The 16,856-nt window shown below is 42.7% G+C and overlaps 1 protein-coding gene across 1 annotated transcript in view; it reads left to right on the forward strand.

The window, feature by feature from the left end:
* The window catches only part of LOC132819619 (butyrophilin-like protein 2), a 53,405-nt gene extending 37,954 nt beyond the window's left edge, over positions 1 to 15,451 (forward strand). The window contains exons 3-6 of the mRNA XM_060831201.1: positions 688 to 1,035; positions 6,318 to 6,599; positions 9,019 to 9,142; positions 11,646 to 15,451. Coding sequence (XP_060687184.1) covers positions 688 to 1,035; positions 6,318 to 6,599; positions 9,019 to 9,113 — 725 coding nt within the window. The 3' untranslated portion in view covers positions 9,114 to 9,142; positions 11,646 to 15,451. The remainder of the gene's footprint in view (positions 1 to 687; positions 1,036 to 6,317; positions 6,600 to 9,018; positions 9,143 to 11,645) is intronic.
* Positions 15,452 to 16,856: the final 1,405 nt, after the last annotated feature.

Raw genomic sequence — 16,856 nt, forward strand, 5'->3', positions numbered from 1 at the left:
CAGTGTTTGTGAATGTGATGCTAACTAAAATTCTTCCCTAACCTTCAGAGCTTCAGTGAATCAATTTTCTTGCATTTCGATACAAAGTAAAATCGCTTGAACCCAATGTTGAGAATGAAACACATCCATTGGTGTGTGTTTTTCTTTGAGATGCTAATTAGCTTTCTTTACCTGGGGCTCACACTAGCCAGATTGGATCCTTTCACCTGCAGTGACGTTTCAGCTGTAAATCCAGGTTTGTGTACCAGAGGCTTGAAAGGGCACTGTCCAATCCACTGTCATCCTGCTCTCCGAAAGAGGCTTTTCTCAATTGGGTGGGAAGCAGAGGTATGTCAATGGAGTTCGTTTTCAATATTTTTACATCAGAGAAGGGTAGATCTTTAGTTAGGCTATTGCGGGAGGGTAAGTGGGAATGTGGATTTGTGATTGCCATCAGGTTAACCGTGATTTCATTGAATGGTGGAGCGAGCTCGAGAGGCCGAATGGCCGCCTCAGACTCCTTGTTTGTATGAATCGAGGTGCAAATCCGCTATGATTGGAGACAATGGTGGGCCAGTCCCAAGGGGCCGAATGGCCTCTTGTTGAGGTTCCTGAGCACGTTGTAAGGTATTTGGTGTTGGTGTTCACGGTTGGTACATTGTCCACAGTGATGAACTAATCATCCCTCTTTAATATCTCAATCTCCAGGTCATGTTAAAGTGAGATGTAAAGAGGAGCAAATCACAGCCAAGGCTGGTGAAGATGACATCATCCAGTGCCGATTTTATTCCAGAAACAAGGTTGGCAGTGTGGCTTTCGTTTGGAAGAAGGAGGATGCTCCAGTGATTATCTACAATTACACGATGAGCCACAGCAGCCTGGAGGAACAGGAACCCAGCTACCAAGACAGAGCCGAGGTTTTTGACAATGAAATTCCGAAAGGGAATGTGTCCCTTAGATTGAAGAACGTGACTCTCTCTGACTCTGGTATCTACAAACTCTCCGTTGCCACCCGATCCCAAACCACTGAGACACAGGTCTTGCTCAGTATAAGAGGTAAGAATAGGCAACTCTCGTCTTGTTGACCAAAACAAAAATGGATTCATTGCTTCTTTCAGAAACTCTTGTACAGGTGTCAGTCTGATCATGATTGGAGAAAAGCAGTATTTAAACTTGGATACTAAAAGCATTTATTATACAGATATATATATTTTTTAAAAATCAAAATTAAATCCTGTCCTGGGCTTTGTTTGTGTTCCTTCCCTCAATCTGCGCCCAGCATCTTTCCACAGCAGCTCAAGCGAGTCCAGGAAATCATCGTGTGTGGGATTGGGATCATGGCTTGAGACATTTGCTATTACTTGTGGTCGTATGTCAGAGCTCTAACACAATGTGCCACATTGCTGCCTCCTTATTCATCAGTGCTTTTTAAAAGCAGAAGGGATCTGGAGAGGAGTACTTTCAACTGGAAGTACTGCTGCTCCCATCTGGACAAGGTAATTTAAAACGTGTATGATGCCTCTGCCTTGGAATGCATTGTCTGTCATCTCGTTGGGCTGATAAAAGTAACGTATATACCGTAATCGTCTCATTCGTTGTTATAAGGTGCACATTTGATCTGCTGAATATTAATGGGTGATGACCCCTCTCTGACTAGAGTCTTTAATAATGATAATTATCATCCTGTTTTGTGCAATGGAGGAGTTTCTGGCAAGGTGGACTTCTGTTTTCCATCCCCGTAGTTGTCCTATGAAATAAATACGGTCTGAAGTGAGTCTGTTGAGGATCAAACATGTTGAAGTCTCTCAGACACCCAGATTTAATTCCTGGAAGGGTAATCAAAGAATGGGAATTTTGATTTGGGCAGTACAGTTTTCCACATGCTAAGATAGATAACACAACCATGGGCACGTTTCCCCAGCAAATGGGCTGAGTTGTGTGGTAACTGCATCGTTCACAAGAAATCCCACAGGCATCTGCCCCGGTTTGAGGGAGAGAGAAAGAGAGTGAGTTGGTTACATACCACTGCACATTAAGCTGTGGACAAAGCAAGAACGTGTTGTGGACTCTGATTTCCACATTAAAAGCCATGCTACATCGAGCTCTGGCCGTGTAGCCAATTGAACTGAAGTGTGGAGATGGTTTATATTATGGAGGAGCAGAAGTAGGCATCTTGGGTCTTCATGAGGGATTTGGGGTGAGCAGCTCAGGTTGGGGTCGGATCTGTGCAGCTAACTTATCTTGCCTTTCTCATTCTAGTAATGGTGTTAGTTCCTTCTCTGCAATGGAGTAAAGTTTCAAGTCTTTGCCAGTTACTGAAAATATAAAACAGTAGCTCTACCGGATCTGCCTCTTTTATAGCCTGGGATACTGATCAGAGGCACTAAGCCAGAGTACTGTTATAGACCAGAACAACCCCCCTTAAAATATATTAAAGTAGCCTTGACCCAACTTGTTCTTACATCAAGTTCCATGTTTCAGATGCAATTCAGTTGATCAAAGTACTCGATGCTAAACAAAACACAATTTATTCAAACACCATAGTTAAAATACAACAAAAGAAAGAAAAATTTGGAATAGCTTAACTCTATTGGAAAACCTAACAGAATAAATACAGTAACTATTACTGATTAACTGTTCCAGCATAGTAACATTGATAAACACACCCTTTAGTAAAAAGGCAAATTTAGACAAACTGATTTGTCTCCCATGCCTAGGAAGAGAATACCCAACTTTTAGCTGTAATTTGAGAGAGGAACAAATGGCTTTCACTTCTTCAAGACCTCACCAACAACTGCTACTGAAAACTAAAAATCTTGGTTAGGTGGGTGGAAGCTTGACTACACCCATTCAGGCTGCTTCTATTGTACCAACTTCTTAAGAAAAAACCCCAAGGCTTCACTGGTTGTTTATCTTCTCATAGACTGCTCGGTGGTTGTCCCCCAATCTCTCTCAAAGAAACCAGGACAAAACACACCTCTTAAAGCCACAGCATCCTCACTGGAAACATACTGGCTGAGGACCACATAGTTACTTGGAAGTACTGAGCTTCTCCAATGAGTTTTCAGTGCTGGGTCAGGTGCAGGGTTGAGACAAGCTATCTTAGTGAGATAGCTGAATAACGGCATCTGGAGGGAGTTCAATTTCCAAATCCCTTTGGAGCAGGGAGCGAGAATTTATACAGCATCTTTTATTATATCCAGAACAATTTACAGAATAATAAGATATTTTTGATTTGTAGTTGCTGTTGTATCATGGAAAGTGCAGCAGCAAATTGACATTCAGCAAGCTTTCACAAGTAGTAATTGATAACAGCAAGTGTCATGTTCTGGCCAAGTCTCCAAATAGAACGTGAGCGCACACACACACACACACACACACACACACCTTTTACTGCAACTTTTTGATATGTTCCACCTTTTGTCCTGAATAGGACAATATTAGAAGATTATCTGGGGAAGGGGGGGTTAGGTGCACACTTGTATAGAACTCCAGGGAAAGTGTTGGGGGTGGGGGGGAGGGTTGGCAGGGGAGGTCAATCATTTGGAGACGGTGCCTGGGCTCTCATCTGTCCAGGACTGTTCTTGGCAGCATTTCAGTCAGCTAAGTTCACTTTTAATCACTGTAAACGAAAGACGCGATCAGTATTGGAAATGCGTTTTTGATGTAATGCTTCTGTTGGGATCTTGAGATCTCCTTCGGATAATCCGATATTTGGATAATTGATATTCAGATAATCGAGGTTCCTCTCTATGCCCGCTGCAATGAGAACTTCTTTAAGACCTCATGTTTCTTAACAAATTCAATTACTCAGGTGACAAGAGATGGTGAAGTCTTGTGGAGAGGTAGAGCACTGAGTGAAGCTACTGTCATCTCCCAAGCAGCATAAGTGAACTTCTAAGGCAGCTGTGAAGAGGTTGTTTCCCCTAGGACTCTGGTCTTAGACCAGAGGGTCTAATTTCAGAACAAGGATCGACCATTTTCAGACAGTGATGAGGAGGAATTTCTTCTTGAAGGCTAGTGAATCTGTGCAGTTCTTTACTGCAGAGGCTGGGTCATTAAAAATCTATCACAGCCTTGAATACACTTAATTAGTAAGAGAATCAAGGGTATAGGGAAAAGGCAGGAAAATGGAAGGATTATTGGGTCAACCATGATTTAATTGAATGATAGAACAGATTCGATGGGCTAAATGCTTTACTTCTGCTCCTACAGCTTATGCTCCCACACTTAGTTTTAATTGTGACCTTATAGTTTTGGGCTGGCATGGTGGCTCAGTGGTTAGCACGACTGCCTTACAGCACCATGGATCCAGGTTCGATTCCAACCTTTGGTGACTGTGCAAATTCCACACAGACATTGTCCCTGTGTCTGTTTGGGTTTTTTCTGGGTGCTCCTGTTTCCTCCCACAGTCCAAAGATGTGTAAGTTAGATGGATCGGCCATTTTAAATTGCCCGTAGTGTTCAGGGATGTATGGTTAGGTGGATTCTTGGGATATGCAGGGTTAGAATGATACAGTAGGGGAGTGTTTCTGGGTGGGTTGGGGTGGACTTGAAGGGCCAAATGACCAGCTTCCACGCTGTAGGGATTCTGAGACTTTTGAGGGGACTATTGTAGTGACTGGGATTGTTAAAGGTGCAGATGGATGGTGGGAAATTGATGCCTGCTTTCTGTCTGTTCTGCAGTGCAATCAATCTGGTGAATAAAGGAAAAATAACCAGAATTTATAGAAATTTATTTCCCTTTAGATTTTTAACTGTGCGAGGTCAATGATTTATACTGGAGCACATAGCTTTCTGCTCCAGGTCACCTTCCACACTGATCCCTGGTTTTCTTACTTGGGAGATGAGAGAGTCATCCCTGAACCATGACTGAAAGATTCAAAGGGCCAAGTTTTCAGGGCACCGTGAAGATGGTGGGGCCTGGGAAAAAAAAATCTGTGATTGAACAACATGCAGAAATTTTAATATCAAGTATCTTTTTAGCTGGACATCCCTGGAAAATACAACAACCTGGTTCTTACTTTTGAACTTTTCATTTTCTGCCTTAGACTACCTGATGTTATAAATGTCTTGGAATTTAATTTGACCATGAGATCAGCCAAATAAATGGTGTCATGTATTAGGAACATTGAGTGAATAAAGATATGGTTTACTGAAGAATGTTCAATTTGATGTAACCCACCCACCAGTGTCACTGTCTTTTGTATGCACATGAATTACGTTGAATTGTACAACACAGGAGGATGCTATTTGTCCTATTAGAACCAGTTCCAACTCTTTGAAAAACAACCCCCTAATTGGTCCCACTGCCCTGCCTAGTCACCCCTATCTCTTCTTATGTTCCCTTTGTGTGTTTATCCAATTCCTTTCTGAAAGTCATCATGGAATTTGATTTCATTGCCTTTTCCAGCTGCATATTCCAAATCATAATGATATGCTGCAATTAAGAAAACAATTTTCCTTTTTCAGTTTGTTTCCAAATGTGCTAACTCTGGTCTCTGATCCTCCTGCCTCCAGAACAGTAACTCCTTCACGACAAACTCTTAATTATTAAAATCTGTGTCAATTTTTCCCCCTACCCTTTAATCTTCTCTATGCAAAGGTAAACACCCCCAACCCCGCCACCTATCAAAATGAAGAGTGTCATCTGTGGAATATCAACAGAAGATGCTTGAAATCCTCAGCAGGCCTGGCAGCATCTTTGGAGAGAGAAAAACAGAGTTTACTTTTTGAGTCTAGAATGGCTTTTCTTCAGAACCCACACTGACCTCCAAAACATTAACTGGGTGCCACTCTTCACAGATGCTGATAGACCTGCTGTGTTTCTCCAGCTCTTTCTATTTTTATTCCAGATTTTCAGCATCTGCAGAATTTAGCATTTATTTATATGTCAGCCGTGGTCTTGCTTAAATAAATCTCCTCTGCATTTCGTACACGGTCTTCTTATGCTTCCTTGAGATTAATTGCCTGAATTGGACACATGATCCTAGTCGAGGCCTAACTGTTATTTTTTTGAAGGTTAACCATCATTTCCTTTCTTTTGTCCCTGTTCGTAAAGCCCCAGGATCACATGGCACGTCAACTTGTTGTTAAAGGCAATTACTGAAGCCGGTTCAACTTCAACAAGACTCTGCTTCCGTCCCCTTCTCTTCTGGTCTTCCCTGCCCTATTCCCACCTCATAACTGTAGCCATAAAGAGGGTCATCGATTCTCAAGCAGTTGTCCTGTGAGAGCCCCAGTGGACAGCAGTGCTGGTGTTTTAAAGAAGACTCAATGAGGTAAGGTTTCATCTGCCTTGCTGACTCAGTTCAGATTGTTTACTTTTTGCTTTGCAGCTCTTGGCACGCAGCCTGTCATTCATTCACCTTCCGATGAGCTGGGCCTGTTGATGCTGGTCTGTGAGTCCTCAGGGTGGTACCCGGCTCCTAGCGTGACCTGGGAAAATGGACTCGGCGAGAATCTGACCAGCTACTCGCACACACAGCTAACTAACTGCAAGGGTGGCAGTGTCTGTGTGAAGAGCACTCTAGAAATGGATAACTGGCCCACCGGCAACTACACGTGCACGATGTGGGACCAGGAATTGGATGAGGGAGTGTCGTCTACTTTCACTCTGAGTGAGTATGGCGAGCAATATTGCTGCAATATTGCAGTAAAGTTGTGTGAAATGGATAATGTCCGTGAAACTGTCTAACGTGGCCTGAAAAATTAAACCCAATTCAATTCGGCAGTTTGTTCTGTTTTGATTTTTCTTTTTGTTTTCTGGGGGGGGGTCTGTGCTCAAAGCTTGCAAGACAGTTGGTAATAAGGATGGGGCGAGATCAGAGGTTTAATTTACACTGAGTTATGATGATCTAGGGTACACAGCCTGCCCCAGTGGTGGTGGTGCAGTGAGTTGGATAAATACTTGAAAAGGAGGCGTTCACAAGTCTAGAGGGAGAGGACAGAGGAGTGGAACCAATTGGACAGCACTTTCCAAGGGCTAGCACCAGTGCAATGGGCAGAGTGGCTTCTTTTGTTCTGAATTTCTGCCCAATGAAATGTTTTCTATTTAAAGTCCACGCCGCACCCCCCCCCCCCCCCCAATCCATAAAATATAGGAGCAGGATTAGGCCATTCAGCCCATTGAGTCTGCTTTGCCATTTGATTGTAGCTGATATGTTTCTCAATCCCATTCACCAGCCTTCTCCCTGTAATCCTTGACCCACTTACTAATCAAGAGCCTACTTATCACTGTGTTAAAAACATTTAATGACTTGGTCTCCACAGCCCTCTACGACAATGAGTTACACAGATTAAGAATCATCTTGATGAAAACATTCCTCCTCATATCAGTTCTAAAGGGTTATTCCTTCACTCTGAGGCTGTGCCCCTGGGTGTTAGTCTCCTGGTCTCATTGTTCATTTGGCAGTCTCGGATATCAACACGTCTCTTTAGGGAGGTGTCTGGAGTAAGCCTAGCTTCCAGCAGTAACTGTAATCATATTCTTTGAGAATGGAAGTTGAACTAAACCATCGTTGATTTGAGCAACTCTTATCATTTGGAACTGCCTCTGATGGTTGTGAGAGTTGGAAGCCAGAGACTTGATGAAAGAAATTAACCCCGAACCTATCTCAACTTTCCATGGAGTGACCTCTTCACAATCCCTGCCCTGCTTCGCTTCAGCCATTTGGGGAGTCTCTGAGCCGGTTTGCTCTGGGAGGAGTGGAGGATGGCAGCAACCATCTTTTAATGCTGTTTCTGGGATATAGGCTCCATTTAACACTAGTCCCTTCCCTGAAGTGTATTGAACTTGTAGTTTTACATTGCTGTCAGCAACATTTTAAAAGGACATGTGATATTTCCAGTTCCTTCTGACAACTAACTTGGACTGGTGACCAGCTCTAAGGCAGATTAAGGAATGCTGTCCTCTAGTGAACTTTGATTTCCACTTGAGAGCTTGCACCTTATAGCCAGGTCACAGACTTCAGTGGGCCCACTTTAGTGGCAGTGAGGAAGTCTGAAAGACTGACACAGCCCCAGCCTTGAACTCGAGGAGACAGACTCCAGTGGCACAGTGGTTAGCACTGCTGTCTCACAGCACCAAGGATCTGGATTTGATTCCAGCCTCAGGTGACTGTCTGTCTGTGTAGAGTTTGCATATTCTCCCTGTGTCTGCGTAGGTTTCCTCGCACAGTTCAAAGATCTGCAGACTAGATAAATTGCCCAAAGTGTCCAGGGATTTGCAGACTAAGTAGGTTAGCCTTGGGAAAGGCTGGGTTACAGGGATGAAGAGGGTCTGGATGGGATGGTCTTTGGTGGGTCGATATTTCTCGAGGGGCCAAATGGCCTGCTCTGCAGAGTAGGAATTCTGTGATAGTTCACCTGCAGCCTGCATCTCTGTAGCACCTTTAACATCCAAGGGGCTTCACAGGAGAGTCATCCAGCAAAGGATGACATAGAGCCACATATAGTAGTGTAAAAAATGAGGTCTGCAGATGCTGGAGATCACAGCTGCAAATGTGTTGCTGGTCAAAGCACAGCAGGTTAGGCAGCATCTCAGGAATAGAGAATTCGACGTTTCGAGCATGGGCTTATGCTCGAAACGTCGAATTCTCTATTCCTGAGATGCTGCCTAACCTGCTGTGCTTTGACCAGCAACACATTTGCAGCATAGAGCCACATATGGAAACTTGGTCAAAGGGACAAGGAAGTACATCAGGGAAGTGGGGGGCAGAGCCAGGAATTTCTGGAGGTTAAAGCCTAAGCAGTTTGAAAGCTTTGCCAACAACACAGGAGCAGTGAAACTCAGGGGTGCACATGATGCCAGAGAACTTTGTTATAGGTCTGGAGGAGATCACAAGAAGGAGCAAGGATCTTGGAGGCATTTCATAACAAGGTTAAGAATCCTTGTTACTGAGATTCCATAGAATAGATAGTGGCTGATTTAAGAGGTAAATGTTTTAAATGCAGTGGTCAGAAAGCAGCTCTGAGATTCTTGCATTGTGGGACTAAGAGTAGACGTGAATATCACAGCAATGTCTGAATGTTTTACAGTTCACAGGGTACCATTGGGTACAGTCATCGGTGCGACTGGTGCAAGCGTTTGTGCTTTCATTCTGATTGTCGCTGTCTGTTGGAGCTGGTGGTAACAAGCAAGTGATACGATTGGGATTTTGTGGTAAGTATCTGATACACACCCAGTGCAGTGCAAACTGAAAAGCTGAAGCAACAGATATGATCTTTCCAATCTGTGTCTATTTGGTTGATCTCTTTTCTGTGATATTTCATGGCAGTGTAATTGTCCAGAAAAAAAGAATCTGTGAGCAATGCTTTTAATGATCAGCGTCAAACTGCCTGGTTTAAAATTTAAACAGAGCCTGGCAGTTGACTTTCGATCCTTATTATCCAAGGTAGCAGTTTTACCAATCAGAATCCACTTGTCAATCAATCGGCACTCTCATGTAAATGTTGTTCCCATTTTACTGTCAGTATTCTTACGAGTTGTCCTGATGAATGCAAAGTGAAAACCTATGTCACATGCTCTTTGTCCAGCAATACTAACTTGTATTTATTAATTGATTGATGAAATTTAAATTCCAAGCAGCTCCTGTGGTAGGATTTGGCGTCCACGTCACCAGGGCATTCAGCTGAGCCTCTGAATTACTGATTCAGTGAGATTACTGCTATTTTATCGCCCATACATTGGAAAGTGAACCACAAGATATAGGAGCAGAATTAGGTCACTGCTCTGCCATTTGATCATGTCTGATATGTTTCTCAGCCTCAGTCTGCATGTAATTCTCTGTGTACTTCTTGATCCCCTTATGAATCAAGATCTATTTATCTCTGTCTAAAAGAGACTCTACAGCCCTCTGCAGCAATCATTTCCACAGATTTACTATCCCTCTGCCTGAAGCAATCCCTCCTCATCTCCGTTCTAAAGGGTTGTCCCTTCACTCTGTGGTTGTGCCCTCCTAAAGCATTGAACTGTACATGCAGGGACAAGCCCATTATGCCGACTATGATGCTATTCTAGTCTAATCCGATCTGCCTGCCCATGCGTCTATACCCCTCTATACCCTGTCTGCTCATGTCTCTGTCTGTTCAACGCTGCTATCTGCTTCCACCATCTCCCCTGGCAGCTTCCGTGTTTACAATAGCGTTCCTCACACATTTTGTTTACACTCTTCCCCCCCCACCAACCCTAAACTTCCTAGACCCGAACCAACCACTTCATAATTTTATTTACTTCCATCAAGTCACCCATTCAGTCTCTGACTCTCCGAGTTTGTCCATCCTCTCCCGTATAGCTAATACTCTCCAAGGCAGACAATATCCTGGTAAACCTCTTTGCATCCTCTTCAAAACCTCCACATCCTTCCTATAGCGTAATGACCCGAACTGCATGCAATACTCCAAGCATGGCCTGACCAAAGCCTTATACAGTTGCAACATGACATGCCAACTTTTATACTCAATGCCCCAGTGATGAAGACAAGCATGCAATATGCCTTCTTCACCACCTTACCCCCTTGTGTTGCCACTTTCAGGCAGGTAAGAATCTGCACCCGAAGATCCCTCTGCACATCAGTGCTCCAAAGGGTCTGGAGATTTACTGTTTGTTTTCCTCTTGCATTTGACCTTAGAAAATGCATCACCTCACACTTGTCTGGATTAAATTCCATCTGCCATAACTCCACCCAACTTCCCAGTTGATTTATATCCTGCTATGTCTTTCAATATCCTTCCTTTCTATCCACGCCTCCATCAATTTCCTGCTAGTGGAAACATCTTCTCCATATCTACTGCATCCAGGCTGCTCAGTGTTCTGTAAGTTTCAGTCAAATCCTCCCTCATATTTCTAAATTCCATTGAGCATAGACCCAGAGTTCTTACCTACTTGCCATATCCTTGGGATTGTTCTTTGAGGCAGTCCAGAGGATATTTACAAGGCCAGAGGTATCATCCTTAGACATGGGCCCAAAACTGCTCACAATATGCCTGATGCAGTCTGACCAGAGCCTTATACAGCCTCAGCTGTCCATCTCTGCTCTTGTATTCTAGCCTCCTTTAAATAAGTGCTAACATTGCATTTGCTTTTCTAATTGCCACCTGAATCTCGATGTTAACCTTAAAAGAATCCTGAACTAGGACTCCCAAGTGCCTCTGTACTTAAGATTTCCAAAGCCTTTCCCTGTTTAGAAAGTAGTCTATGCTTATATTCTTTCTATCAAAGTGCATAACCTCACACTTTCCCACACTGTATTCCATCTGCTACTTGTTTACCCACTCTCCTAACTTGTCCAAGTCCTTTTGCATCCTGCCCACTTCTTAAACACTATCTGCCCCTCCACCTATCTCTGTATCCTCTACAAACTTAGCAACAATGCCCTCGGTTCCTTCATCCAAATCATTAACATATAGCACGAATAGTTGTGGTCCCAACACTGACTCTTGCGGAACTGTCTTAGTCTTCGGTTGCCATCCAGAAAAAGACCACTTTACCCCCACTCTTTGCCTCTGCCAGTCCGCCAATCAGTTCCATGGTTCAGGCTGTTTGTTCCCTGTGTGATAGTTTCCCAATTTCTGTGCAACCTAAAAAGAACATTGATGCCAGTTAACCCCCGGATGTTGTCCGTGCATGAAATGGAGTGACTATTAAATTGTGTTTTCTTTGCCAGGTTCCCCCTGTGTAACTACCACTGAAGACTCTGTTGGTTTAAAGGTGTGAATACAAGACAAGCTGGACTGGGTGAAAAGGACTTTGTTTCCACCCTGTACCAAATAAGGACTCCTCTTCTTTCCTATTAGAAGATACCAGAACCAACTGAGTTCCAGTGTTCAACCTTCCTGAGTGCAGGTGTTACAGCGTTCTGCTCCACACAGGCTGTCATGCAGTCAGAAAGGAACAAAAAGACTGGTGCTATTTTAATGGGTTTATTTTTTTGCACTTTACAGTGTGGTCCTTGCGCTGTGTGTCAAGAGTTCAATGATGTATTGCTGCAAAAGAAAAAAAAACTGACTTTTACAATCAGGGATTTTGCAGGTCGAGAGTATAATTTAACCGGTCAATTCTCACTTTCTATCTAGCATGTTGTATAGCAATGGCTTTACTTTTTTCCTTTTAAGCAACAGTTGTTAAGTACACTGATGAAAGTCTGTTTTATAGCATTGAGTAACCCACTTCCAAGGAGCCATGAACAGATTTCACTGGATTCCGGTCAGATTAATTCATGCCCTGAGGAAGGTTAAACTGGTACGATGATAAATCTTTAGAACTAATCCAAGCAAATCCATTAAGACATTGCTGTTTTGTTCAAGTCTATATTGTGGAGATGGGCAGGTCCCATGATGCCAGCAAGAAAGCAGTTGTGGGGTGATCACTTCTCCTTGCAATTGTTACACTTTCCATCAATCTCACTTCAATCCCATCTGCAGAGTGTTTGTATTTTTGGAGTTTAATTGTCAGGCAGCCTGTAGTTTTTCCTGGTTGATCTGCCTCACCTTTTATTTTGCAACCATTTGGGAGTGAGAATTCTTGTGAACTTTCTTCATACGGGTATTATCTGACTCCGCATTCACAGATTACGTCACACAAGCTGCAAGCACCACGACATCAGTCCCTCTCATGTTGTGATGAGCTTAATTGCTTGGAGATTTCTAGACAGGAGGAGGCCATTTATCCCATGCTATTTAGAGTCAGTTTTGTAGCCCATTGTAAAACTAAATCCAACTGCCCTCCTCTCTATCCACATACCCCTGTACCTAACCTTGCTTCTAATATTTATCCAGATCTCCTTTTTATTTAAAAAAAAGTTATTCCCTATAACACTGTACCAACTCCTGAAACAACTAACCTTTTCCACCATCTATGATTAATATAATTAATCACTGGCGCTCCAGCCAACAGAAACTATCTTTCCCTTGTTGCCTTTTTAAAATAATTTTTAAAACATTTATCTGTTAACACTTCATTGAAAGCAGTGTGTGTATAGGAACAGGAGTAGGCCATTTATCCCCTTGAGCTATTCCATTAATCGAGACGGTCCTGGTTGATCAGTAATGATAAAAACAAGTTAAATTTGGTGTTCCTTCAGTTTAAAAGATTAAATTGTGATCTGATTGACTGCTCAAGATTATTAAAAGTTATAGTGCGTAGACAGATAAATCCTATTTCCTCATAAAGAGGTCCAGAGCAAAATATCAGCAGGTTAAGATTAGAGTGAAGTTGTTCAAGGCTGATTGTAAGAAGCACGTCTTCACACATTGGTTGTTGGAAACCTGGAGCATCTTCTCAAAACACTCTGAAGCTTAGAGTCAGTTCAAAATTTCAGGTTTGTTGTTATGGTTTCCAGAAACAAGGTGGTCAGCTGACATTAAGATACAGCTCAGTGAGAATTGCATTAGGAATAAAGGATCAGGAATGTGCCATTGAGGTATCTGATGTCTGTTTGCCTGGATGATTTGGTGATGGTCAGTCTGTGCCCTAACTACATTTACTTGCCATTGTCCACATCCCTTAATGTATCTGATGAACAAGAATGAGAAAATTATATAGTCTTTTTTAAACTGAGTGAAAAATGTGTACCTGAAGTCTCTCCCCACAGCAATGATTGCCTGTGGTTTCTGGGGAATGACACTCCCCACCACTTTAATAATCTGCAATGACATCCCCCAAGACCAAAGACTGGGTTTGTGCTGTGACCTATCAAATTTCTCACCAGGTTAAGAAAATTCAGTATTAATTCTTGAGATGTGGGTGTGACTGACAGGGCAGCTAGTTACTGCCATCCCCTATTATCTCAAGGTAGTGGTGATGGTATTAGAGTACTTGGACAGTTCAGAACATCGGAACAGTTTGCCAACCTATTTCAGATGGCAGTTTGAGTCAACTGCGGATGGGCAGATTGTGAAAGGATGCCAGGTTTCCTTCTCTAAAGCGCACAAATAGATTGATCAGCTTTTCTGATGATCTAAAGTTTCAACATCACTTTTACTGCTATATCTCCTTTTTATTTATTGATTTAATTTGAAAATAAAATCATCTTTCCGTGTTGGGATTTCAGCTTTTGTTTTCTGCGTTAGCAGTCCAATACCTAACCACACTGCTAATTTTATAGTCCCAGATTTTGTTGCCTCCTATTCTGCCTTATCTATCAGCCCTAACCCTTTCAGCACCTTAAGCATTTCTGCATCCGTATCTCTTTGTGCCACTCCTACTGCTGTTATCTTGTGTTCCCTCTCACTCAATACTTAGATCACACAATGGTATATTCCCTCATGCCTCTGCACTTCTGTATATGTCTTCCCATTCCATGTCTTCCTGAAATCTTCTATAGCCTACCTCGCTGTTTTTAACAAGCCTCTTACTTTTGTGCCATCACTGAATTTTGAGGTGAGGTTCCACACTGTCATCCAAATAATCACCTGCATAAAGTATGATCTTACATTTACAGCTGTTGGCCATGGCTCAGTGGGTAGCCTGTTCCCTGTGAGAGAGAGAGAGAGAGAGAGAGAGAAAGATTTTAGCTTCAAATCCAATGATGAGGATATCTCTGAAGCTAATGCTGGAGTGCAGTACTGAGGGAGCACTGTATGGTCAAAGGTGCTAATTTTTAAGATATTTATTAAACTGAAGCCCTAAATTCCCTCTGGAGGTATAAGATTGATAATATTGATTACACATTGAAAGAATGTAATTGGCTATGAAGTAATTTGGGATGTTATGGGCCCTTAATAGCACTATACAAATGCAGTTTTTTGAGGAAAACAGGTGAACTCAGCACTGACTGGTTGGTGTACCACTTTCAATCCAACATCTACTAAAGGTCAATGCAATAACATGGATCTTTCTTCATTGCTTAAAGGTTGAGTTCATGAATCATGTTTACAATTTAAATTTAACCACTCAATTCCACTTGATCTTATTTTTATAGGGAGTGAGTGGCTGATAACTCTTATTGTTGTGTTAAGTGGGGGTATATCTTACAGCTGGGAACAGCAGCAGAACATTGGGAGTGTAACAAACAGGATACACTGAGCTTCAGACAGGGAGTTGCTCCTTGCAGAATTTACCCAATGGAAGACTGCACGCATTTCATCAGCAGCTTCCAGTTGAATGCAAACTTGCCCTTCAATCCCTTTTTAAAAAGAAACGCACCCTGGCCAAAATTTCTATGACTGACTCATTGTGTTTTTACACTTGATAGTTTACTAATTGCTTCGGCTCAGTTCAAGCTTCAAACTTAACGCTTTTTAGTTTAGTCACCAAAGCCCAGACATTGTCAGTTTCCCAGGTCAAGTGGTTCAAGCTGCAAACAAAAGTTATCAGTTAGGAGACCTCAGGCGCCTGGTCATTTGGTTGTTTGCTCAGGTGAAGCTATCAGGAAAATGTCTGATATTGACCTTCATTATTGTACTTACTTGTTTTAAATGTCCGTTGTTAATGCTCATTATAACGTCTATAAAAATGAAAAATTCTGCAAAAGCCTGAAGTGACTGGAATATTCTCACTGTGATTGACCCTGTGTACCTGATCGGGTTGCTAACTGGAAAGGCACATTCTGGAAGGTTCCATTCTGATACCTTCCTCCTCCAGCCATCCTGTGCCCTACTGTTCCATCATTGAGATATGTTTTGCTGATTCTCAGTTTGGCTCATCTTTCACCATTCAATTGGAAAATAATCAAACTCTCAAAATTGAATGACAGTCAAAAATCATTCAAACAACTTCTTAAGCCATATCTCTCTCTCTCTTTAACTATTCATGAGCATTCCAAACAAACGGTATTTTTTTTTGGAAAAAAGTGCCTGTGATTTTCCTGGGTTTTGCTTGTGGTGTTCTGCTGGAAATCTTTAATCCCCAAAAAAGAAAATCTGCTGTGGTCACCTTACCCTGGTCCCTGTGTTTGCCATGTGCTGTCATTGGTTCTGCAGCTCCTGCTGAGGTTTCCATTAACACAGATGGCAATTGTCAGCCAGTTCACTCAACGTGATGCTCAGGCAGAGGTCTCTGACATTATGTCAGCTGTACTATTCAGAGCGTGCTCCAGGACAGGCTGAGCTCTACCCAAGCGCAACAGCATTGACCAAGTGAAAATTGCTCAGGTGGGTCCTCAGCAAAGCAGGAGAATATCCAGTTCAGCCAGTCTTGATCATCGGGCAGTACGGTGGCTCAATGGTTAGCACTGCTGCCTCACAATACCAGGGACCTGGTTCAATTCCACTATCAGTCTGTGTAGACTTTGCACATTTTCCCTGTATCTGCATGGGTTTCCTCTGGATGCTCTGGTTTCCCCACCACAATGATGGTGGATTGGCCATGCTAACTTGCCCATAGTGTCCAGGGATACGTAAACTAGGTGGGTTAGCCATGGGAAATACATGGTTACAGGGATAGCATTGCAGTATATGTATGGGTGGGAGTGTCAATGTGGACATGATGGGCCAAATGGCCTGCTTCCACACTAGAGATTCTAGAAATGTTCCCAATGACAGTGACAGTGCTACCAAGCAACATTAAATCATCAGTAAGCTGTAGGTCACAGTCAGTTTGGTTTCCATCTGAATCACTTGATATCAGACCTCACGACAGCCTTTTTCAAAACACAAATAAGCTGAACTTGAGTCATATCTTAGAGTGATATCAAGGGAATATTTCAGCCAGTGTGGCATCAAGGAACCATAGAAAAACTGGACACAATGGAAATCAGAGGGCAAACTCTGTGGTTGGCATCATACCTGGTACCTAAGAAGATGGATGGGGTTGCTGGAGGTCAGTCATCTTAGTTCCATGATGCCTCTGCAGGAGTTCCTAAGGTTAGTGTTGTAGGCCAACCATCTTCAGCTGCTTTTCAGTTACACTTCCCTCTATTGGTATGGTAGAATTGGCA

This window comes from Hemiscyllium ocellatum, chromosome 10 (genome assembly GCF_020745735.1).
Source record: "Hemiscyllium ocellatum isolate sHemOce1 chromosome 10, sHemOce1.pat.X.cur, whole genome shotgun sequence".
Classification (NCBI taxonomy): domain Eukaryota; kingdom Metazoa; phylum Chordata; class Chondrichthyes; order Orectolobiformes; family Hemiscylliidae; genus Hemiscyllium; species Hemiscyllium ocellatum.